Source organism: Cyrtonyx montezumae, unplaced genomic scaffold (assembly GCF_038088225.1).
Source record: "Cyrtonyx montezumae isolate F1298 unplaced genomic scaffold, pur_monq_1.0 scaffold_10, whole genome shotgun sequence".
NCBI classification, from domain to species: domain Eukaryota; kingdom Metazoa; phylum Chordata; class Aves; order Galliformes; family Odontophoridae; genus Cyrtonyx; species Cyrtonyx montezumae.
This window is the reverse complement of record NW_027071826.1, coordinates 6,503,141-6,527,888: the sequence shown is the minus strand read 5'-3', so window position 1 is coordinate 6,527,888 and position 24,748 is coordinate 6,503,141. Positions and strand designations below refer to the sequence as shown.

General features: G+C 44.5%; 2 protein-coding genes across 2 annotated transcripts in view; both read right to left on the bottom strand.

Annotated features, from left to right (window-relative positions):
* Positions 1 to 636: 636 nt before the first annotated feature.
* On the bottom strand, positions 637 to 3,113 carry AKAP5 (A-kinase anchoring protein 5). Its single transcript, XM_065755668.1, has one exon. It carries the CDS (start codon positions 2,630 to 2,632, stop codon positions 926 to 928), a length of 1,707 nt encoding a protein of 568 aa, XP_065611740.1. The 5' UTR covers positions 2,633 to 3,113; the 3' UTR covers positions 637 to 925.
* Positions 3,114 to 6,796: 3,683 nt separating this feature from the next.
* MTHFD1 (methylenetetrahydrofolate dehydrogenase, cyclohydrolase and formyltetrahydrofolate synthetase 1) overlaps positions 6,797 to 24,748 on the bottom strand; it is a 37,781-nt gene continuing 19,829 nt past the window's right edge. The window contains exons 14-28 of the mRNA XM_065749061.1: positions 24,007 to 24,114; positions 23,834 to 23,908; positions 21,724 to 21,826; positions 20,492 to 20,568; positions 19,387 to 19,527; positions 17,305 to 17,373; positions 16,672 to 16,783; positions 16,328 to 16,467; positions 15,875 to 15,916; positions 14,751 to 14,851; positions 13,618 to 13,795; positions 12,457 to 12,564; positions 11,085 to 11,237; positions 7,085 to 7,192; positions 6,797 to 6,903 (exon numbers count right to left, since the gene is read on the bottom strand). Coding sequence (XP_065605133.1) covers positions 7,103 to 7,192; positions 11,085 to 11,237; positions 12,457 to 12,564; positions 13,618 to 13,795; positions 14,751 to 14,851; positions 15,875 to 15,916; positions 16,328 to 16,467; positions 16,672 to 16,783; positions 17,305 to 17,373; positions 19,387 to 19,527; positions 20,492 to 20,568; positions 21,724 to 21,826; positions 23,834 to 23,908; positions 24,007 to 24,114 — 1,497 coding nt within the window. The 3' untranslated portion in view covers positions 6,797 to 6,903; positions 7,085 to 7,102. The remainder of the gene's footprint in view (positions 6,904 to 7,084; positions 7,193 to 11,084; positions 11,238 to 12,456; positions 12,565 to 13,617; positions 13,796 to 14,750; positions 14,852 to 15,874; positions 15,917 to 16,327; positions 16,468 to 16,671; positions 16,784 to 17,304; positions 17,374 to 19,386; positions 19,528 to 20,491; positions 20,569 to 21,723; positions 21,827 to 23,833; positions 23,909 to 24,006; positions 24,115 to 24,748) is intronic.

The window sequence follows — 24,748 nt, the reverse complement described above, 5'->3', positions numbered from 1 at the left end:
CTACCACACTATTTCAACACCGAGTCAAGAGCTGACTGCATGCAGCGCACTGCTATTTGTATTACATGCCACATATTTAAACAAAAAAAAACCCCAAAACAACACCATATCCAAGGATAGATTCACCATGGCAGACAAAGGAAGGCACGGCCAGGGGCTCCCCATGGCCAGTGTGCTCCAGCTTGGCACTCCTCACTACGCTATGGGGAACCCTGACCGCTGTGCTCAGCTGTGCAGTGGCCCCCAGCAGACGAAGCGAGGCCACGTTCTTGGAGTTTGTGCAGCCCCAAGTCAGCAAGGGGAGCTGACGCTGTGCTGCGGTGCGATGGCTGATGCACAGGCAGCTTGTGACAAAGCGGGTAGGCCGGAGGAGCGGGCTGGGGCCATAACCTGGCCAAAACGTGCTGCTCACTGCACTCACCCAGTTTCCATCTGATGGGACTTCGGATCGTGGTTCCTACGCCTCTGAATGCAATGCTAACTGCTTGGCCTTGGTGCCATTGATGGCACACCTCGGTCCCTTCTTCCTTCCTTGTGCCCACTGAGCAAACCTCCAGCTGCGCTCAACATGCACTGAACTGGACCCAGTGGTGGGAGGTTGCTTGCTGCCAACAGGGCCTCCTCCTAAAAGCGTTTACACCAGTAACAGCAGGGAAGGCTGGAATGGAAGACAGCTGAAATCAACACAAAGATGCTAATAAATGAAAACACTGCAACACTTGCACCTTCCTGCAGCCAGGCCTCGTGCACTCGCTGTGCCCAGCAGGGCCTGTCCCACACCCCGGGACCAATTTCATACAGATAAACACACACACAACGTCACGGGCATGCAGAGCTAACTACGCAGTGGCCTCCAGAGCCCTCCTGCTCCCCTCCTCAGGCCGAAGCAGCTTGGAATCACCCTCATCTGGGGGCACCGTCACCATCACAGAAAACTGTTGTGTTTATTCTGTTCCAGAGCCATCTCGTTGACCAGCTGCTCTATGGACGACTGGATGGCCGCCTTCACAAGGGAAGACGCCGTTTCTATGAGGAGCAACTCGTACTGATCCGAAGTCCTGTGGCCCTGGTCACCCAGACCTTTCTCCTCCGCCACAGCACCACTGCCAGCCCCAGGGCCCTCTTTTTGACCAAAATCAAAGCTCCCACTGGATTTTTTATTCCCTTTCTGCTTATTGTGGTGTAAAACCAGGGATGGCTCGTAGGCCTGATCAGAATCAGTGTCATCAGAGTCCACGGCTTCTGTGACGGTGATGACGATGCCAACGCCGGTGCCCATGTTGACTTCTGGTTTCTCCTGATGGCTGGAACTGCTCTGCACACTCACTGCGTCATCTTTAAACACTGATGGACTAAAATCCACCACGGTCTCCTCAGATTTGCACTCCACAGGAACATCAGTGCTCCTCTCCGACTCGCCCGTTTCAGGAAGCTCCTTGCAGACAGTGGCTGTTTCCTGCACCTCGGTGATTTCAGGGGTGCTGCTGGGTTCATCTGTGGAAACCGTGACTTCAGGAGCAACTTCCCTCTCTTCCACTTGGGCTGCAGATTGGTGTGGACCCCCCTCAGGCAGCTTTTCCTGCACCGGCTCATTAACAGGCTCCAAACTGGGAATTTCTGACTGAGCGATGCACTCTGTGTGTTCATCCACGTCAGGCCTGGGCTCTACTGAGGGCTCACTCTTCCCATCTGCACTGGCACCTTCCACCAACATGTCCTGGTCCTCTGCAGGCAGCGGGCTGAGGGCTTCAGCCCTGCCACAGGGCCCTGCTGGGACCACGTCCTCTGCAGGGAGTGGGCTCAGGGACTTGTCCTTGTCACAGGGCTCTGCTGGGACCACGTCCTCTGCAGGGAGTGGGCTCAGGGACTTGTCCTTGTCACAGGGCTCTGCTGGGACCACGTCCTCTGCAGGGAGTGGGCTCAGGGACTTGTCCTTGTCACAGGGCTCTGCTGGGACCACGTCCTCTGCAGGGAGTGGGCTCAGGGACTTGTCCTTGTCACAGGGCTCTGCTGGGGCCACGTCCTCTGCAGGGAGTGGGCTCGGGGACTTGTCCTTGTCACAGGGCTCTGCCATATCCTCCAGCTCTTCAATGGCTTTATTCAAAATGCCCATCACTTCGTTCGCTTGGGCACTGTCCTCTGACTCCTCCACCACCTCTGAGGGGCTGGGCTTTTTCTTGCCTCTCAAGAAGCGCACACAGGGCATCTTGAGCCCTGAGCCAGCCTTTTTCCTTGGGAGACCTTGTACACAGCTCTCCTCTGCATCCATCTCCAGCTGCACCTGGGAATCAGAGGATGCCTTCTTCCGCGATGAGGATTTCTGCCTTCTCTGAGGCTTTGTGAGACTTTTGAGAGCTGCCCAGGCTCCTCTGGAGGGTCTCAATTGAGCAGAAGCTTTCGCCTCCCCTTGCTCTGTGTTGATGCACTGGCTTTTCTCCTCTGAGGCTGCAGAAGCTCCCTCACATGTGTCCTTACTTGTCAGCCCCTTCTTACAGGACTTCTTCCGCTTCTTAAAACAGAGTACGGAGGGTTTTTCTGCCTGTTCTTCCAGTGGGGGGCATGGTGTCCCTGCATTAGGAGCCTCCAGCTCGCTCGGGTTCTCCATTTGTATTTCCTTAGCTGCCTTTGCCATACTTGCACCTCTCCTTTGTCTGTGTACTGACTGTCCTGATTAATGCAGAAAAGCAGTGGAGATGCTCAAATGGCTTTTTCCCCAAACTGTCCTCAAAGCAGCAGTGGTTGCTTTTTAACAAGCGGATGTGGCAATGTGCAGAGCTGTTCCAACACAGCTACTGCGTCTGCTTTGTAACTCCCATTGCATCTTCTCACTCGCTTTATGGCCTCTCCAAGGAGTCCCAGGCAGACTTGAAGAACCACAGTCACTCTCAACCTCTGGGACACCCCACTTCAGGTCGCGCTCACTCTAACAGTACAAGCATTGAGTGGACAGTCTGACCTTGGTTTTACTCCCCCAAAGGATGACAAATCAAGCCAAGAGTTAACAACTTTTATTCAGCCCACGGGCAGCTCGAGGGGGACGAGGAACTTGCTTGAAGCAGCGTGGTGGCAGCGAGTGGAGGTGCTCTGCCCCCCAGCACCAGCTCAGCTGCTGCTGTGCCGTGGATTCTGATCAGCTCCTGGCAGGGCTGGGTGAGGTTTGCCTCTGAGCGTGGCTGACGCTCTCAGCTCTGACCTGCAACACAACGAACAAGTGGTGAGACGCACAGAGCAAAACTCACAGGATTAAGAAGTAATTTTGAGCATGGTATTTCAGCCTGGGATGCATACAAGGGACAGAAAAGCAGATCAATCTCGGGCTACCCATATCCAAAGGCAAAATAAAGCCCCTATTATGCCAACTTCGTGCTGTTCCAACACAGAAAACACTACTTGGCACGGCAGAAGTGGCCGTATTTTTTTCTAATTGCTCACATTATGACAAACCTATATTACTCACACACACATATATTTCTTGCTCCTACAGTTGGCTCCATCTCCCTCCACCGCCCCGCACGCACTCACACTTGCAGCCCGAGAAATCACACCCCGAGACGGCCGATATTTTGATCTTTAATGCACCAGCCGACAACGCGCAGAACGCCGAACACAAGAGGAGGAACACAAAAGCGAAATCGCACGGCAATGAAGGAAGCACATCCACGCTACGTGCACGCCTCCCATGGCAACCTCAATGAACACCACGCGCGTCCATCAGCACCGTCACCCTCGCAAAAATCCAAACCGCAGAGGGAACGTTTGGGAAAGGAAAGCGCACGCCGCAGCCCAACTTCTCGCGGCCGTCCGCCGACCCCCGGGCTCAGCAGATCCGCGTGGCGGCGCCGTCCCGGCCCGGGGCCGCCTCTCCCGTGGGCGCTGCCGGCTCTGAGCTCCGCGCCCGCGGAGCGGGCTCCGTTCCGCTCGCTGCTTCTGGCGGCGGAAAACGCGCTCGGCGCCCACGTGGGAGGGACGAAGCGCTGCGCTCCGAGCGCATCCCGCCTCCGGAGCCCGCGTCCCGGGAAATCTGGGGGCGCTCCGTGGGCATCCGCTTACCCCCCACCCCCACCCCGACCCCCTCCTCCCGTATCCCCGCGGGTCCCCTCGGCTCCTCACCTGCGGCACGGCGCGGCACGACCACGGCTCTGCGCGGCTGCGCCGCCGCCGCCTCCCGCCGCAGCCGCGCCCCCCCAGGGCCGGCGGGGAGGGCACTGCCGGCAGCCCCCCGCCCCCCGCCCCCCCGAGCTGCAGGGGGCTGTTTATTTTTGTTCTTCCCGCTTGCTGAAATCTGACTCCAAAACTGCATCCCCGGCGGTTACGGTTGATGATGGGAGGGCGCCTGGGAAACGACTCCGAGTGCAGCCGAAGGAGCAACGCGAAGGCAGGGCTGGAGCTCGCGGAACGTCCCATTCATCCCGACGGGGAGCTCAGCGACGCCCACCGATGTTGTGAGGATATGAATTGCTTCGCAGGGTGCTGGAGCATACGTCGAGCCTGCAAGTGGCTTCCAGCAGAGGTTGTCCTTAAGGAAATACACGTGCCCTCCTCCCCACCCCCCAAAAAAAGGGAGAAAATGTGTTCTTCTGGCTGAAATTGCAGCCAATAGTGTGCTTCCACCCATCGGGGGACCGCAAGGAACCGTCATTTTAAAAGCTCCCCTACGAGCCGTGGTTGCTGGCATTCACTCAGTACAATAACCTTCATTTGGCAACAGGGTTCTAATGACGGTACAGTTCATCAGAGCTAAACACAGGCCCTGAGCACAAGGCCATTGCCCCTGCTTCCAGCTGGGGGGGATACAGGCACATCTGAAGCACGGGGCAGAAAAGCATTTGCCACTCTTCTCTGGAGAGCTATTTGCTGCCGGCCCTCGAGCTTTGCTGTCAGCAGTCCCCCACTGCTCAGCAAATCCACGTCCAGTTTGCAGGCTGCAGAGCAGAGCCCTCCTGAACCGTCTCTCTCAACCACATGTCTGTGATCTCATGCTGAACTAAAAGAGGCTAATCTTAGCATAAATTAGCACTTATCCCATCTTTCAGAAGCAGAAAATGAAGGGGGAACGTAGAGCGCTTGCAGGAAGGCAGTGCAACAGGGAAGCCTCTGCAAGATGAGAGAACAGGGATTAAACGCAAGAACTGACAGCAGTCTCAGCAGCAGCAGTGTGCTGCAAGGAAAGGCTGCAGCAAGGTGCTGCGGGTAAGGGCACTTCCAGCCATGGAAGTGGCAACCCCCAGACCCCAAAAGCACCTTTTTGTGCTCTGTGAAATCTGCCTGCCAGTGACCTCACAGCCAAATGCCATCTAGAAGCAAATCCGAGGAGGCTGTGAACATCCCCTACGTGTGCTTATAACAATTGAAATCATTCCGTCCTTGCTCCTGTGACAACTAGGTAATTGTTAGATAATTACTCCCCCCTCCTGAATAATTTGCTCCCTGTATTTAGTAGCTGTGTACCACCAATGCATCCTTACGTTGGTGTGCACCACAATTCTCCTGGTTCTCACTGAGATCAGAACGCTTTCAGATTCAGTTTGGATGCAAGCAGATGGGCCCCGCCAGTCTATGCAGAAAGAGAAGCCAGAAATACTCAGCTGTGAGCAGGGCAGTCAAACTTAATAAAGCCAGCATCTTAATTCAGATCTTCCGCAGTCAACTGCAAGTAAACCCAAAAGCACTGAATAATTCAGGCAGTTTATTTCCTATAGATGACACACGTCATCCAGGAAAGGAAACAAGATAAAACGCACACAGTGGTGCATTGCAGGCAACTTATTACTGCAATGATCATCGTAATTGTCAATACTGGGACTGCTGCATTACCCAGGTAATCACAGAAAGAAGTTCTGCTTCATTAATCTCAGCACGTACATTAAAACCCAGAAAGCACGTGAAGTTTTTACCCTTTATTTGTATTAGTTAAAAATCTGACAGCAACTCTATTTCTGTTACCAAGTGATTTTGGCCTGCTGACAAAGCCCACTACAATGACTCAATCACTGTTCATGCAGCTTCTGTGCACCCAGAAGGTACCTTAGGAAAGGAGGCTGTTCTGTGGCCTCCCTGTACCTATTGCTGAGCAAAAGATGGTTCAAAAGGCACTTCTGGCAGAAGCCACAGGTACACTCCAGAGATCTGGGTACCCACAGATCTGACACCCAGAAGTTCAGTTTCCAGCAGTAAGAATTACAGCAGTCACAGCTGGGCTTTCTGAAAGAGAAATCTGGCACGGCTCAGGTGTCCGCAGGGGTGAGGCACAGCAGAAGCCAGGTAAGAAATGACAAAAGGATTCCTCCCTGATCCCTCCTTTAAAGTTAACTGGTGCAGTTTCATAGCACAGCAAATCCTCCCACAGCGTGAGAAATGGAATACAGAATTCAGTATGACAGAAAGGAGTATCAGTGTATGAGACTTCCCAAGACAATCCATGTCACAAAAACCCTACTGTTAAGACAACCAGGTCCCAAGACTGTTACAAACAGCTCCAGCTTTAGGATTTTTAATCATTAAAAATCATCTCAGTGAATCAAGGCAAGATCTCATAGATGTACCTTTTCTCCTTTTTGTGCTTACTACCTTAATTAGAGTTTCAGTCCTTCAGCTGGTTGGACTTGACGATCCTGAAGGTGTTTTCCAACCGAAGTGATTCTGTGGCTCTAAGAGATCACTAAACCTAAGCTTCTGTATTCTGCTCCAGCTATGAAGCAGGAAGGTTGTACAGGAAGTATACTTCGTTCCAACTAGCCTGGAACACAGTAGTTTAAGAATTATTACAGATTAAAAATAAGTGTTTTATCCTTCAGTACTCTTTTCAGTCACTCCTTGCATTGCATTCTCAGTCGTATCTTGTTTTGACTTGAAAAAAGATCAGTGAATAGTTTCATTTATGTGACTCATCAGGTGTTCTGGGAGCTAAAAAGAAAAATAAATTTAATTACTATCGAACAGTACTGCAGGCAACTTTCAGGCTGGAATATAATCACACGTTACTTGGAAATGCATAGTGTAATAAGCAATTGGCATGGCTCTGTTATCCCACGCTGAGAAATCAAGCCCAAACATTGAAAGCCACCTCACCTGAAGGGACACACACCTCTGGTTGAAATTCTTTTCAGAAGAGCCCATTCACTTGTTCTGTCACCGGGTCCAAGTCGATATCATAAAAGCTGGGTCTCGTGGGAAGTCCTGGCATGGTGCTCATCTGGATCACGAGAGATACACCGTTAAATGGAAGCACATAACTGAAGAGAAGACAGAATTCTTACTCGGTGCTGAGAACTGTGTTAGCAACAGCCAATGCAGCACCTCAGTTACAAACATACTGCTGGAGGACGGCCATACACCATTTTGAAGCACATCACAAGAGCCAGGAACTCCTGATGTAGCAGATCAACCAGCTCAGCCCATGGCTCAGCTGTTACATGGGAGCTGCTGCAGGGAGACACGAGCTGCTCGTGGCAGCTTCCTAGTCTTGAAATGCAGATGCACGTTGAAATACAGCTTTGCTGATTGCAAAGTCTCAACTGATTAAAAGTCTTTAATACTATTCCTAATTATAACTGTTCTAAAATCACTGTTGACATAAGAGGTTTTAAAACAAACAGACAACCCTGCCCCCCCCCCCCAAAAAAAAAACAACACAAAAACACCAAACAAACAACAAAAGAACCCAAGAAAAACACCTGAAACAAAGCTTTAATAGAAATGGATAGGTCTGCTTTCCTGACTGGGTCATTTTGGGGCACACAAGTTAGAATGAGTGCACAGCAGGAGGACTGAAGCTAGCAGAACAGCTGCCTGCACTGCGCCCGCCTCAGGCCAGGCCTTTCAAGTCATCCCCACTGTTGAAACCCACTTTCAGAGCTGCAAAAAGCAAAGCCAGCAGGGACTACACTTGGCCTGATTTACTAATGCAGATGACAACTTCGTTCCATAAGTCAGTGTTGAGCCCAGCAGCACATGCAGGCTAACATGGATGCTCTGCGAAGGTGGACAACTTGTGACCACACCTGACAGCTTGTGTCAGTGGTCACTTCCCCCTTAAACAAAAGCACAGCATTTCACCTTCCATCTACATCACCCAGCCTCAGCTTTCACAATCAGTCATTGCTATGCCTGTCTCCATTAGATTAAAGACCTCTTCAGAAACCTGGTATTTTCTCCCGATGTACTTTGCACACAAATCAAATTTGGGTAATAAGCTCAGCAGCAAGGTTAAGCATTTGCTGCAGTTCTCAAAACTGTTCTGGGAGCTTTTGGAATCCCACCTCATTTTCCTAAGCTATTACAAGTGCTAACTGCAGTCCCATATGTACTGTACCACTGCAAGATGTACACGCTTCGTGCAGAGGTAAAAGTCACTTCAAGCACATCCTTTGCAATGACTGCTAGGTCTGCTCCAGCTTTCTGTCACAGCTGCTGCTTTCCAGGACAGCAAAGAGTGGACCTCAGATATGGCTATCACTCCTTGTCTTTATGCTCCATTGTGTGAAATACTTTGCTCATGAGAGCAAAATATAAGAGATCCAAAGCATCTGGAAGGGCTTTTCAATCCCCACCACAGTCTCCACCTCTGTCATGCAGAACAAAAAAGCACCTATTTATGTATGCATCTCTGGAGAGTTGTACAGTTTTGTAGATCTCCACCTACACATCCAGAGGGCCACAGCAAGAGCTGAGAGTGACAGTCATGACAACAGGAGTTGCTGTGTTGATGAATATGGGCCTGATGTAACCCTTCTTGCCCTTTGTGTTTTGAAAGGATTGGTCAGTTTTCCTCCTCTCCTACTCACAGGGCAGCTCACAGTGGCTACTCTGTTATCTATTAGCTAAAGGCAAACTACGCACCGAATTTTGATGCAGTTCAGGGTTGATTTCCTCTTTCAGGCTATGAATTTTCTGCACAAATGTCCACAATGCTTAATGCACTCAATTATTTTCAGAGCTAGGGAAAAGAAGCTCCTCCTCCTCCTCTCCTTTCATACATGAGAGGGAAAAAAATGCATTCTCACTATTCGCATGAAAAAATTTAAGCTACTCAGATATCATCAATCCCCCTACAGATTTCAAATGAACCAACACCAACTGGAACATATTATTTATAACATTTGCACAACTTCCAGGAAAAGTGCCATGGAGGACCTCAAAAGAGCTGATTCAATACTTTGTTTTCAGTTCTCCGGTGGCACCAGATAAGAAAGAAATCCAACCAGTCTGAGTCCAAACATTTGTTTCATTTTCATTACTATTTCATGCTCAAAGATAAATCTAGATAATCCTTGAAACGGTATTTCCTTTTATACCTCAAAGTATTGCATTCAAAGACAACAGCTTCAACACTGAGCCAGAAAGGAAACACCCAAAATTCAGAGGCTGAGAAAAACTGTGATGTACCTTCTCAATTAACTCCAAATACCAAGAGCATGCACACACTGGGGATCAGTTTCACCTCAAATTCCTTACAACTTCTGGAGAGAGCTGCATATTTTCTGTGTTTTCAGCTCACAATTCAATGGTTGCCAAAAAATCACTCTGAGGCTAGCATGTATCCTGTTGAATGGTTTTAAAATGGTGATTGATTCAAAATACTCTGGGCTGCCTCTCAAAGGGACATCCCTTTCCTGGCCTAGCAGACACCACAGAAGAACAATCTTCATGTCCCCAACTGGAGGGCTTACTATTAATTCCAGCAAGGTCAACATCATGATTAACTGCCAAATAAGCGTTACAAATCTGTGCAGGGAGGAAGGATGGAAACTTCAGCTTCGTAGAAAGGGAAGACATCAGAAAGAGACAGAACTTTAGGTTCAATGTCTGTAATCACCTTTCTTTCATCTATCTTGTTACCGCTGTGTACTCTTTCCTTCTGCGTTATATAAAAATATATTAAACATAATCAGTTTGGATAAAATTTTGGCTTGCAGAAAAGTAGCTAAGAGCAAGAATGAGCATTTCTGTTTTGGGATACTTTCACTGTATTCCAAAAACACACAGTACTCTTTGAAAAGAAGGATGTGCCAAACTTCATTCAGGATGTGGTTATTTTATTTCTGTTGGGGTAATCTGGAAACACTTACCTGGCTCTCTGAGAGCAAGCATTTGAAGGAGGAAAGGAAACAACTCTTAAATCAACAAATTTCAGCATCTGAGCCGTGTGACACTAACAGTTTTGAAAGACAGCTAATTAAAACAAATGTTGCCATGAAGACTTCAGTAAAAAAAAGTGTATGCCCAAAAACAGTGAGAAAAAAAACCAGAGCTGCTTGCTCCAACTGCTCCATCTCCTGCAATAACCTAAGAAGTTACTTAACATTTTCCCAGAATAGATTTCCCCAGATAAGATTTCCAGTGGAGCCTTTCATCTTAACATTCTTTCTTTAGACACAAAGCTGAATGTTAGTTCATTTTGCAAGTAGGTCCTCTTTCTGCCAGCCCATTCACATCAAAGCTATGCCAGGATCCTGCTTCCATTGTAGCTACTCTCTCACCCCTCAGCTGACGTGACAACCATCTCAAAGAACAGAAAATAAAAACTCAAGGGCATAGTGAAATAAACTGTAGGAATCGATGCAGACCAAACAGCAAACAGATGGTCAGCAAAACAATGAGAAAATAATGGGGGGCAAGACTGACAAATGATGAACAGTACAGATCAGCTTTGCTTTGGAGCTGTCTCATCAAAAGTTATTTGCTTTGTAAGCTGTGGAAAAGTTGTTTAGTTCTGCTGGTGCACACAGATTTCAGCAGCAATACTGCAAAGTGCATCAGGAATTCCAAGTCACGGGGGCACTTAGGTAGGCCCTCTGTCAGCCTGCTGTTCCCAGAATTCATGAGGTACAGAGCTCACCCTTTTCCTGAATTCCAGGAAGACAGAGATGTGGGACATGGAGAGTACACAGGAAGCTTGCTAAATGTTCAAACAGATAACTTATTTAGCTTCCCTCTGAAAAAAAACATACTAAGGGCATCTTATGCACTGAACTACTAAAACATCATCTGTAAATGAGGGCTCTTTTCCTTGAAGATATCTTTCATAACTGGAATGGATGTGAAGTTTGATTCCCACCCCCCAGCTGGGGGCTTCACTCACTCACCGTGCCGACCAGGGGGTACAGGAACCCAGCACCAACACTGGCCCGGATATCTCGGATTGGCAGAACAAAACCTGTGGGTGCTCCTTTTTGTTCAGGGTCATGAGACAACGATAAGTGAGTTTTAGCCATGCAGATTGGCAGGTTTCCAAAGCCCTGGGCACGACAGTGAAAAAGAAGAGAGAAAGAGAAGTTAAGTGAAAAAACAGCAACCATTCTTGTCTGCAAAAATTACTGCTCCACTTTACCATTGTCAGTGTCACCGTGTAATTTTATGCAATTTCTTCACCCACAGCTATCTGACCCACTGACCATTCTGCATCCTCATTCTCGCTCCCAAACTCTGCCCCTCTTCCTACTATTAAGGGAAGGATAACTATGGATCCCAGCACGTCCAACTGAGGAAAAGGTTAATGGTGTGGAAGCGTTATGGAAGTGCTGAATATCTAGATATCTAACTTGGTTTCTTCTCTCTTCCCAAAATATTAATTCAAACAGCTCAGAACTAAAGCTCTCATACAGCTGAAGTGGGTTAATTAGAACTATTTGATCAATATAATTGCATATTGTGAGGAAGGAGCAATTATACAGCTATGGTATTTTGATAGAACTCACAAGAAACACAAAAACAAGAAATGACATATGCCAGCAGTACACAAAATCCAGAAATAAAACTACTCAAGCACACTAAACAAAGCATGGACAATTCTCACATTGCTTTCCTCTTCACGACCCATTACAAACCTTCATGAATGCAGAAGGTACCTGAAAAGCAGGTACATTTACAAGAACGCCGTGATCAAGAGGAAAAAACAATACAACAATCAGAAAGCTTATAATTAGAAGTTCAACACATAGAAGCAGCCATAAGAAGCAGTAGCCATAAGTAGCACCTGTAGAACTCTTTTCCCCAACATGGCTGGGGCTTCCCAAAATGTACATGGGACTGAAAACTGGACAACTCAGTGGGACATGACAAAAACCAAAACAAACAACAAAAAAACAGAGACTATTTAGCACCAGTGTGACCATTTGCCATCCCAGAATTCCCAAACTGCTAAAAAATTGGAGAATGCAGAAAGTATTTACAGGAGAGTATAGATAGATTACTGAATCTGCTTTCCTTTTTTCCCCCTCCACATTATTAGGGACGTATTACTGAGACAGATTAGTTCTGTTTTCTGCACTAAAAGCCATGGCAACTTTCTCCCTTCCCATAACACCTTCTCATCCTCCTCTGCCTTGGCAGCATCCAGCGAGTGCTGGACACATGTTAGGTGATAACCCCCCTTTACACACAATTTGAACTTCCCTGCAGTATGATTATTTTAAAAGGAAAAGCATCACTGGGTAACGGGTGATAGAGTAAACTAACCTGCTTGGTGTACACGGTGACTTTCTCCTGTGCTTGTGGTAGCAGCTCAATGTCACTTGCCCCATAGACCTTCTGTGCAATAATTCTGATTTTATCTATAACAGGGAGCTAGAAAAGAAGACAGGCAAGTGAGCACGGCCAAATTACAAAAAGCAATGATGTCACAGCAGCTTCACAGTTCATCTGTGTTGTGTCTATCTGCAGCTATGAGAGAGACTCTCACATGCTGTAAAACAAAGCTGAACAGTAATTTGAGGGGTTTTAAAACAGGCTTCACTTGTCTTGCTGCAAAACTCATTTATTACAGTCAGAAAGAAAGATACACATCAGCATTTATTCTAAGCTGCATTTACATATTAATTACCACCACTTGCAAGAGATGTCTTTATTCTCTCCCAAGTTTAAGTCAAAAAGCAGATAAAATAACTTGAGAGAACAGAAACTAACTGTTGAATAAGAGCACAAATGAACACTTCAGTTTTTGTCCTTAACATGATTTAGGAGCTGAAATAGATGTAGTGACACCGCTGTACCTCACTGGGTTCTCGACTGGGCACTTTTAGGCACAACATGGTAACTAACAGTAACTTCATCACCTCTAAGTCACCATCAAATTTGATGAAGTACAAAGTCATTAGAAACACACACTCTTCCACCTGTCCTGCAGTGTAAAACTGTAAGACTTGTTTCCAGAGAAAGAAACAAGTTAGAAATGGATGTTCCATGTCATGCTCCACAGCCTATTGTACTCCCATTCTGAGCACCAAGCACATCCAGAAATTCCCCAATAAGGTAACAGGTTTGATGAGGGTTTTTCCAGTCCATTTTCTGACAAGAATGCATATCTGAGATGGAAGAATAAACTTCTCCCTGCGCTGGAACGTGGCTGTCTGTCACAGTAACCTGTCTGCCATCTCTAGCTGTGTCAGAGCTGCATCTTTCACTATCAAAAGTAAACTATATTTCATTTAGTAGTCAAAACAACAGGAAGTGACAAACTAGGTATTTGAGACTCGTGGAATAAATGTTATGTTCTAAAAGCCATTTTCTTCTCAGTTTCTCTGAGCAGACTTGCAGGCAACTTTCAGCCAATTAAGGCAGACCAAGTAATCTCCAACTTAAAAACAACCAAAGTACCTCTGTAATCATGCAAGTTCTTACCTCCACATCATAGAGGAACCTGAAGTTGCTGGGTGTCTGTGATGCCCTCTCAACAGCCTGGGCCAATGCAACAGCTCCTTTACCACCCTCTGCCCAGTGAGTGCACTCCACAGCATCAAATGCTCCTGCTTCTTTTGCCAGTTGTACTACAAGAGCCAGTTCAGCCTTTGTATCTGTCCTGTAAAGAAAAAAGTTTGTGCATTTGTGTCAGAATGTACGTGCAGTACATCAATGGTTTGTTCTACCCCTCTCTCATTCTTGTCTACAAAAGACAAATGCTGTCAGAAGAAATTAAAGGACCCAGCCATCAGGAAGTCACTGTTGTTGAGAAGTTACCAACCACAAGGCTGCTCCACCTCAGTGAAGAACACTATTCCAAGATGATTCCAAGATGAACAGCAGGCAAGAAGTTGTCTGGAACTGCATGCAGAAACCCAAGACTGCTGACAGCAGCATTCCAGACCTTCTGCTTGTATCAACAACACAACTCATTTTCAGATAAAACCCAAAAAGGCATTAGTACCTGCTGATTTGGAGATGCTAAGATGTTCTATATCACATGCACACAATGCTAAAACCCATACTTTCTCTGAAACAGCTAATACACACTCACTTCAGATGAACAATCCTTAGCTTACTCTGCTTCAACTGCATCAGCTTCAGTGCAGCAGTTCTAAGCCCTTTTGCTTGCATAAAGGAAGATCGCACACAGATTCTGTTTCCTCTGTAGTACAACGTGCAGAGCCTTAAATGCCTCTTGGTTTGGCATCATTCCATACTGCAGACCACTGAATGCAATGTGGTCTACAGCACAGGCACCTCACCATCTGTTATGAACTTAGATTCCATACTGTCACAGGCACCTTTTGTCTCTGGTAATTTAGCCAGTTAGGGTGTAAGCAATGGCACATAAGTCACTGGTCACAAGATCCTAAGCTAAATTAAACTGCTCAACGCATTTGAAGCGACTGAGCAGAGCTCCACTATTTATTCAGTATCTTCAAGCACTGCAGAATGCTGCTTCCTGCAAACAATATGTTGACAGGGCTGAAAACAAGACAGCGTGTTAAATGCAGCATATAAAAGGCTGCCATTTTATCCTCATGCATCAGCTCAACAGCCAGCTCACTTACTTGAAGGCATTGACAGCCACAACCACTGGCACACCGAACAGCCGAGCATTTTGGATTTGTTTGCTTAGGTTACTGCAACCTTTTGCCAATAGCTGAAGGTTCTGTAAAAAAAAAAAAAAAAAGACAGCAAGCAGACTGTACGTTTTATGAAAGGCAGTGAAACCTCTGCTCCAAATCCACTGCATCTGCAGCTCATTATTTAAGTGCCAAAACAGGAATGGAAACCACAAGGGCAAAATTTCTGAGCTGCTTTCTGAACACTTAGGAGCAGCGTGTGGTCTTGCATGGAAAACAGGAAAAGGAATAAATGTTTCTAATAACTTGGTAGCTGAAGATGAAAACTGAGGTAGGAGAAATCACTTTATTTTTTTTTGTTATTCTTAAGTCAGTACCTATGCTCATTATCTCCTTACAGCAAAACCTCTATGACACATCCCTCTTCATGTATTAAATATCATTAGCAGTGAATTTTGTGACATTTGTTTGAAGTTTGTGATAACAGCTTTCAGTTTATGTATATTTACATTTTACAGTATCAGAGATTATTCATGGAAGTGCAGACATTTCATCCCTTCCTATCAAAAGAGTAATCCATAGGGAAGCGTTGGAAGTGAAAAAGCTGAACCAGATCAACTACCCAAGTGTACACAACCATTTGAGGCACAAGGACAGAAACAGTTCACTTTCCTCCCAGCTTGCAAAAGAAGGGCAGGGGGAGAACAAAACTGCTGCTGCTAAGGAGGGAGTAATTAGACAAGCACTCTGAATATTTTCAGAGACAGTATTTCAGCTAGGCAATTACTGTATACTGAGAGGGTCAAGGGACACTGAGCAGACATTACTATGAAAAATTGAGCACAGACAATTATGTGAGCTCAGAAGAAAAGGAAGGCTCTGAACGCTGGCGAGGTCAAGTACAATAAATGCTTGAAAGAGCAGAGCCAAAGTAACAGCATTAGAACAAAAAAAAAAAAAGAACTTTAAAGCTTGTACAAGGAAGCATTTCCCTGCCAGCTACAGAAATGACACACACCAGCTATCCACACGTGCACTGAATGATAACATCATATAATGACTGCAATTAATTGGTCAACTGTCACAACAGGTAAAGGAGATAAGATTACCTCTTCCATGTACTCCTTCGGCAAAGGTGTCCCAGCAGTGACCTGGAGAGTGAATTAAAGAAGAAAAAAAAAGGGGGGTACTCCATAAGATTTTTATTCTGACAATTTACACTTGATTCTTACTAAACTGCATTAAGGTACAACACGCTACTTCAGCCTGATCCTTTTTCTAAGGGAGAAAAAAACAAAAAAACCCAAAAACTGTAAGATGCTCTCACAAACTAAGGATTATGATAACAACACAAGTGCCCCAGCTCGTTTTTTTTAGGAAAACAAAACGAGCAGGTATGTATGTGTAACATACTAAAATGAAGCAGCTTGCAAACGGCAGGGACATATGGATAACTGCATATCTCAAGACAATTACAAGCAAATCAAGCCCTACTGAGCTTTAAATGGCTGGACTGGAATGAAAGCCCCTCAGGCCCAAATAAAACCTTGTTTATTACTTACTGCAGGCCCTCCTCCATGCATTTTCAGGGCTCGGACAGTAGCAACCAATACCACCACGTTAGGCTGGAGACCAGAGTAACGACACTTAATGTTAAAGAATTTCTCCATGCCTATGTCTGCACCAAATCCTGCTTCTGTAACTAGAGTAGGAAAAAACAAACAACACAGAAATTTGTGAGAGGTTGCTGGGCAAAGAAATCAGCGCTCTGACTACAGAAATCAGAAGCTTCTTCTGGGACAGAAAATAAAAAGCAGCAAAGGTAGTCTTGAAAAAAAAAAAAAGGAAATATTTCCCTGAAAAACAAAGAAAACACCCAGATCAAACGAAACCACCACACACTTACCAACAAAACCCTCTTTACCCACAAGCTTCAGTGCTACTTTGTCTGCCAACACTGAAGAATTCCCATGTGCAATATTGGCAAAAGGTCCCGCATGAACAAACACTGGGGTTCCCTAGGAAGTGGAGGAGGGTGAGGGAGGCAAAAAGAAATCAAGAAAATCAGGAGGGAACATTTTGCACACCTGCATCATTTCAGGAGCTAAGTACTACATTATCTGAAGGTTAAAAATAAAGTTTTTAAAGCCCTCTGATTAAATATTTATTATCAGTACTACGGGCTACATCGCCAACTGGATTATATTAATCTGCAGAAGTGGAGATATTAATCCACTTAGGAAACAGATGGCTAAATCTTAGCAACTCTACCATTCTCTTGCACCCACACCATCTAGATTTTCAAAACATTTCCTGACGTTAGTCAACAAAAGAGACACAACAAGGTGCACTGCATTTCCCCAGGGTCATCCCACAAGCCTACAGCACAGCTGTAAAGCTCTTCCCCCTAGCCCTGAGTCTTAGGTGGGAAACCACAATAAGCTTCCACATCTAAACAAAGTCCATGCTGACTGTGATGAATGAGCCTGACCAGATGCTTCTTGCTTCTGAAAACACAGAGTGAATCATTCGTGCTCACCTCCAGTGTCTGCATGAGGTTTGGCTTAACAGCATCTTTCATCAAGACAGCCAGAGCACCAGTCACTCCCTGAAAGAAAAAAGGCAGCTGTCAGTTTCCAGATGTACCAAGACACTGAGAGAGTTCCTGTACCATGCCAAGACCTTCTGGTGAGCTTGCAGGAACACAACCAGCAGGTGCTGCAGAATGCTGGTCTGTGCAGAGCAGAATAATGCCTTCTGCATCCTTTTAAGATAATTGGTGATTTCTGCTGAACACAGTCTCTACCTTTAAGACCTTGCTACTGTTCTACTGCTGTAACACGGTGAGCAAGGAAGAGCGGTGAGTAATCCTCAGGTACACAAGTTTTAATGTGCCCCATTCAGTGGTAGGAAGCAGGGAGAGTTTTTCAAGTTATTTCTTCTTCTCTTTTAATGTCAATTGAAATGCAGCACTCAATTATATCATTTTTTTTAAAGACACTCACAGCTATGTTTCATTAATTTCAATCCTGCCACATGAAAGCTTAGTTAACATTTAATGGATAAGCTTTAAACTTCAGTCATCTCTAGAATAATGGAAGATACTGAGCAAGATTTCCATGATGACATCTCAGGCCTGTCAATCAATAACACTTCAAGACATCTCCATCTCTGAAAACTCATAGTCAGTTTTGGATTCCTCATTTCTCCACAGTTCCTTTGAGCTTCCTGGTAGCGCGCTCACGATACTGATTATACTACAGCAGAAGGATCTGGACACCTGATTGTGTCAGCCTGGTCTCTGCAATCACCACATTCTGGCCTGTATGAGGAGCATGCAGCACAGTCCTAACCAAGCAAGCCAATGTCCACCATCTGCAAAACGTGCAAAGCCTGAGGACCTGTTAACAGACCTGGTGTCCTCTTCCAGTCCACAGTTACAGGGTACAAAATTAAAATAAGAGGAAAAAAAACAACCTCTTAAAAACTGGAAATCTCAGATACCACATAAAACTCATAAAGCAGCTCCATAAATGGACAGCAGGAATTAAAAATCTCAAAGCTGCCTGCAGAACTTTGGCACACACTCTTTCTCAAGCCCAACAAATGTCTCACATCAAGACACTTTACAGATAAGTGCTTCCTGCCTAGCCCTTTTCCTGAAGGTCCAGAGTCAGGCCACACTGCCTATCAACTGCTTCTTACAGTCATTGTGGTACGAACATAAAACAAAAAACATACAACAGAAGACCAGTAACACTCCTCTGTTGACCAGTGGAACAGTCCTGAGCCTGTTTTTGCCTTGAGGCCAAATGACAGGGCACAGTTCACATACAGAACTCAATTACCTTCTCCTTCTCTAGACAGGGTTGCCATCTACAAAATATTTATTGGAAAAAAGGGTCTGGAGCACAGGCTATCCACTGAACAATGCTGAAGCACTGTATGGGAGTGTTCTAACTGAAATACTGCACAAACATGCCAGGAACTGTGCTAGTGGGCAGCTGCAAGACAGTACTGCAGCTTGTGACTGTTGCTTATGAGTACATACTGGTCACAGACATCACTAGTGCTGTTAAATTCAACATTTCATTTGGTGGAAGTAGATTTGTGCCTCTCACAAAGGCTGCCTTGTGGAAACCTTCCACCTATTTGCAACGCGTTCAACTTCTATAATATTCACAGTCTCTCAGCAAAAGACATTTCATCATCAGTAATTAAATTTGCACCAGGATTTGTCTCTGCTTTATGCTTTCCTTCCTCCACAGAGCTTAGGAAGTCAGATGGCCAGCAGGATGCATTCTGAATTCTTCCTATTTGTAAATATGCTTTTTTATTTAGAAGCCACCACATACTTCCCCTTAATTCATATGGTGTTAGCTTCAATTTGACACACTGTACATTGCACAGAACCTTTTGTCCCTGCCCAGAACACACGTGTGCACAGTCTATGGGTAAGGTAGTAGAAATCCTTTACTAACTCCAGAGGCTAAAATTTCATCTTTAATGTTCTATATACTAAAGTCTGTTCCATACAGAATCATCTCCATGTTTTTCAATCCAAGGACTTCCAGAAGTAATAGAAGAAAGTTAGCATTGAGGAATGGAATGACTCTCTTACAAGGTCATCTGCTGTAACTGGTTCTCCTTTCTTGCTGGAAGCTACTACCATTCTGCCCAGTCGCTTTTTCATGTCATCCAGGCCATCGGAGAGTGCTAGAACTGCCATGATTTCACTGCTCACTGTGATATCAAACTGAGCCTGCAAAAGAGAGTTATAAAGAACGTGAATTCATCAAGATTCCTCAGCAGATATCTTTACCATCCTCAAATTCTCAGGAAAAAAAAAATCAGTTATCACATTACAATAAAAAATAAACACGGACATATATCCATGAGAAGAATTGAAAACATTACTCTCAGAATATGCATAATTTAAATTCACAGTTTCAAATCAGATTATTTTCTGCCAAATAAAGTAGGATATACTCATTCCATTGCTATTACGTGACTCCCTCCTGGCACAAAACTGGTGATTCATGTAAGAACATTAACACCAACAAAACATTTTTGAAGACTGAGCTTACTAACTCATCTAACCATCACTAAATGGTACAGTATAAAAAAAAATACAACAACCATGAAAACCAACAATTGGTTCTATAGCAGAACCACCCCAGAAGGGTAGAATTCATCTGACATAATGCAATCCCTTCATTGAAGTTAGGCACCCTAGAGACAGTCTCTGGTAAATAAAAAGAGGTTTTATTGGGCTCAGCTCATTTGAACGACTAATTTGACAGTTAATTAAAGGACAAAAGAAATCATGGTCCTGATCGTATAATTAACATAATAGGCAATGAATCTAGATAACAAATTCAGATATTGTGTTGAATTAAGGCCAGATGTGTCCTGTTCAAAGCAGGTTCACTGGCTAAGATTAGCAATTGCCAGGCATCTTATTTGCAGAGAGTAATTTTGTAACATTCATATGTCACTGTTACTATGCCATCCCAGTTTAGGGATCCAACAATCAGGAAAGGGATGAACAGACAGTAAAACCATATGTTGCACGGATAGTGAATTTAACTGCTTAGCCAAAGAGACTTTCTGCTGTCTCTTTAATAAGGTACTGGCAAGACAAACACCTGGAGTTGAAGAAGTTTACTTCAGGATCCTATTTCTCAAAGTATTCTTTAAAAGATCCAAGAAAGGAGAACAATTACCGTTCGTGAAAAGCCTTTTTCTGTTGGAGACTGTCCAATAGTGATTTTCCTAAGGAATCTGTCATTTGTATCCAGTACTGTGAGGATGCAGAAAGAAAGATGTAAGCAGTTACACTGTGTGACCTAAGTCCCATCTACATGCCACCACAAACACTTGCTAGACAAGACACTAAATAGAGGATGCCAGCTTGGGACACCATTCTCTCCAACTGAACTGCAACAATATTAAAATGCCCACAGTCAACACAGACTCTGCACTGCACTCAGAATTCTACCTCCCTACATGCTCAATAACCACAAGTCCAAAACCTCTTTGGAAAAAAATAGAAGCAGCCACTGTTATTATTCCAAGTTCTTTTTCACCATCACTAGTCAAAATGAAATCAGGAAATTACTAAGGAAAAAAGAAATAAAGTTATCATTTTGTAAATGAAAGGATTCTACCATTTAACGACATTGCATGCAACCCCATTAACTCAAATTACCCTTGAAACTCAAATGATCAAAATGCTGGCTTAAATTTGCTAGCTTTGTGTTTTGTGTTTGTTTTTTTTTTAAACTAGTGTCTCAAAAAATTCTAAGTATTTTATAAAAAAATATTTCCCACGAGGTAGACTAATCTAGGTCCATTACATGTTATAAAGCAAATTCTGGGGAATAATTTCACATCGTATTTTCATAAAAAGAAGGAAAAGCAATACTCTTGAGGTCTAAATCACCTTTTTTTTCCCCCTCTTATCTAAAAATTCCTTTTGTTAGTGAAATATTAATTCAGTTAGACCAGAGATTGATCTTGCTTCAGGTATCTTTAAGCACATTTTAAAAATTGAGTCTTTTTCTGCTGTCAGCTCCCAAGAAAGCAAGCGTGCAGACAAAAATTCAGTTTAATTCCAGAGCAGTAGCCTCTCCCTGTTCAACAGTGCTTTCTCAAAGCAGACAGACTGCTTGCTATGGCTGCCGAACTGAAAACTCTCAGTGACCATCAAAACCACAAGCAGAAACTTGCACCAATTAGTGATGCCCAGTCTGAATTCACAAAGAGTAAGATTCAAGCCCTGCTGTAAGACCCTTCAGAAAAAGGATCCCAGCTGCAGGCACCCATCTCACCAAATAGAGAGACCAGCACTGCTTTGCTTCCTGTTATCCCAAAAGCCTGCTTCTTTCTTTACTTGCAAATTCATTGGATATGTTTTGGGGTTTTTTTTTAAGCAATATTTTAATGGTTCTTGTACCTCTTTGCCATGTTATGGTGTCTGGGTCAATGTCCAGTCTCACAAATAAACTTATTTCCTCCTTCGTCAAGGCTGCAGGATCAGTTTTGCTAATGCCCAATTTCTGTGGAAGGAAAGAAGAAATAAGAGGAAAAAAAAGTGTAATGAAGAGATTTAGAGAAAAGAACCTTTCACTACAACAATTAGCCTTTGGCAGCAGTACCTGCATATTCAGAAATAAGGAGGAAATACCCTACCAACCAGTGCCCCTTCAAGTTTCATAACAACAGACATTGATCCATGTCAGTGTGAGCCTGGAAGCAGAGTTTGCTACTTGTCAACTAGCAAAGGCCAGTGCAGATAATAGAGCTCATCAGGGCAGCCTGTCACCTAATTTTGTGCAAGGCACCTACAGAAAACATAAGAAAGAAAGCTCTGCAGTTTCTTACATGCCTTGTTCCAATCATTAGTTTCACATGCTTACATCCATTTCTCATTACTTTGCCTAGGGTCACTGCACACAGCCATACATATTTGAAGACACGGCTTTCAGCACGCTGGTTAAGCAGCACAAAGGAGGAATTAAACAATTCGGTCACAAGGCTGTCAGCATCCCAGAAAGCTGATCCTGAACATACTGAGAGGATGGGCAGTTTGCCAAGCTGCTTAATTGAGAGAAGAACCATCTAAAGACTGATACAAGTGGAAGCTTAGAAATGAAGAAAACGATTGAGTTGATTTACGAACGAGCAAGCCTTTTTTTTTTAATTAACTAGACAGCTAAGTCCTATTTTCTCTGGAAGAACAGCAGGGAGGAAAGGAGTCTGTTCTCTTACTCCTCAAGTACAGCATTAAAAATAAACAAATAAACCCCTGCCACATCATGAAAAAGATACTCTTTCTGAAGTATTAGCAGCCTTAGTAGCCCACCAAACCACATGACAAAGCCACTTTGCTCAGCAGTGGAAGCAAGCCACATATTTTCTAATGGTTGAAAAATTATAGCTAATTAATAAACCACAATTTTAGCTTCCTTAGTATCCTGCTGGTCCTGGCCTCTAAGTGGGCAACTCATAGAGCATGAATATTGTTCAAATAGGTTTGCTTTTGGAATAAGCTTAGCAGGCCCTGCTTCGTACTTCTAGCCAGAATGTTCAAGCCCCATGCAAAAACTACTCCATTTCTCATTTTTGAGGAGGCCAGAGACACAAACTGGTTCTTGTTCATTACTGAGACCTGGAGGAATTGTGACCTGCTCAGGGTCCAACATTCAATGGTAGACATGCTCACTTACGAGATTTTTTTTTTCCCTGAGACGAGAAGTAAGGGATGTAGGGAACACATTTTTTCATTTGTTTCCTGCTTGCTCAATCTGGATAAGACAGGAAAATCTTTACCTTTTCTTTTTGTTGAATTCTGTAAATTGTCTTTTTTGTGCTGCACTATCTACATGGCTGTCACATGAACAGGAATTATTCATCTTTATCTGTAGCTGACTGTAACGGACGAAGACTAATGCTGATCTTTAAAACTACATTCAGAACACAAAATTGTCACTATTATCAAAGGGCACTAATCTCTGGTTCTTCCCACTGTGTTACTCACACAGCATATAACAGAGTCAAATCAACAATTCTTCCCCTTGGAATCTTCATCTCCCTGTTATCTGTGCTGTAACAAGGGCTACCAGACTTTTGCACACTTGGTGCAGAAAACAAATGCTAGCAGAATGACCTCCTAGTTCTTGGTTGGTCTAGTCAGTTTCTTGTGTCAAATAAGTGATAGGATGGAAGGAAATGGTCTCAAGCTGAGCCAGAAGAGGTTTAAGCTGGTTAATAGGAAGAATTTCTTTGTGGAAAGGGCAGTTAGGTGCTGGAATAGGCTGTCTAGGGAAGCGGTGGAGTCCCCATCCCTGGAGGTATTTAACAGGCTTGCAGACATGGCACTAAGGGACACAGTTGAGTGACAGTATTACTCCATAAATCAGGCTATGATCTTGAAGGTCTCTTCCAACCTAGGTGATTCTATGACCTACAGACAATGTGAATGTTTTCATAACCAAACTCAGAATACATACAGGTGGAGTTCAGTGGAATCAAATCAGATACCAGTGTGAAACTACTGAACTTACTTGTAGTCTTCGGATTTGAATCTCTGAGAACTTCCTGACACCATTGACAGAAGGCACCAAACGGTTATAAAGGGCCTTGTAGAACAAAACATAACAGTTAATACTGCTGGCACACCCCAAACATCGTGACCAGAATGAGATGGGTTCAAATGCATAAGAAGAAAAGATCCTACCTGGTCACTCTGAGTTAGCTCATGGAATATACGTGTGTCCACAGCAGCAGCAACTAGGTTGTTCGCTGCAGTGATAGCATGGATGTCACCAGTGAGGTGAAGGTTAAACTAAAGGACAGAAAACATATCACTTATCTCATCTTGCTGCAATTTTCATATATTTCAATACATCGTAGACAGGTGGAAAGAGACATATTAATAGCAACACTAAAGTGAGTGAGGGTGGAGGGGGAAGAGATTGCTCAGTGCAGTATGTGGAAGAGAGGAAAGAATTTCTCTAAAACAGAAAAATGCCTCCCCCACATTTATGTCATTTTACAAACTTCCAGAACAAAGGTTCCAAATCAGATTTTTACACAAGAACTATTCCTAATATCCAAGAACATGGTATGGCACATCTGCTTTGCTCCTCCTTCACCTTCCTTCTGACCCACTCACAACACTTGCACAACAGGATTCACACATACCCCAGCTAAAGCTCCTGCTGCTCCCACAGGCATATCTGAGCTAAATTCAAGCCAGCAACCTTGGTTGGTGCTAGCAACAGAGCTGTGGTTGCAAAGAGCTCTGCATAAGCTAACCACTCACACACAGTATCGTAGGCAGGACTTGCAGACCACGTACTACACAGTGACAACACTAGTAATTTTCTTGGTTCTAGCTCGTTAAAAGATGGTTTGAGTGGGTTTGTCTACATGAGTTTTCTTCCTGCATTGTACCTACACTGACAAAAGATTTTGGA

What these genes read in the sequence shown, in the direction of transcription:
- AKAP5 (XM_065755668.1), bottom strand. Translation starts at nt 2,632, where the DNA reads ATGGCAAAGGCAGCTAAGGAAATACAAATGGAGAACCCGAGCGAGCTG.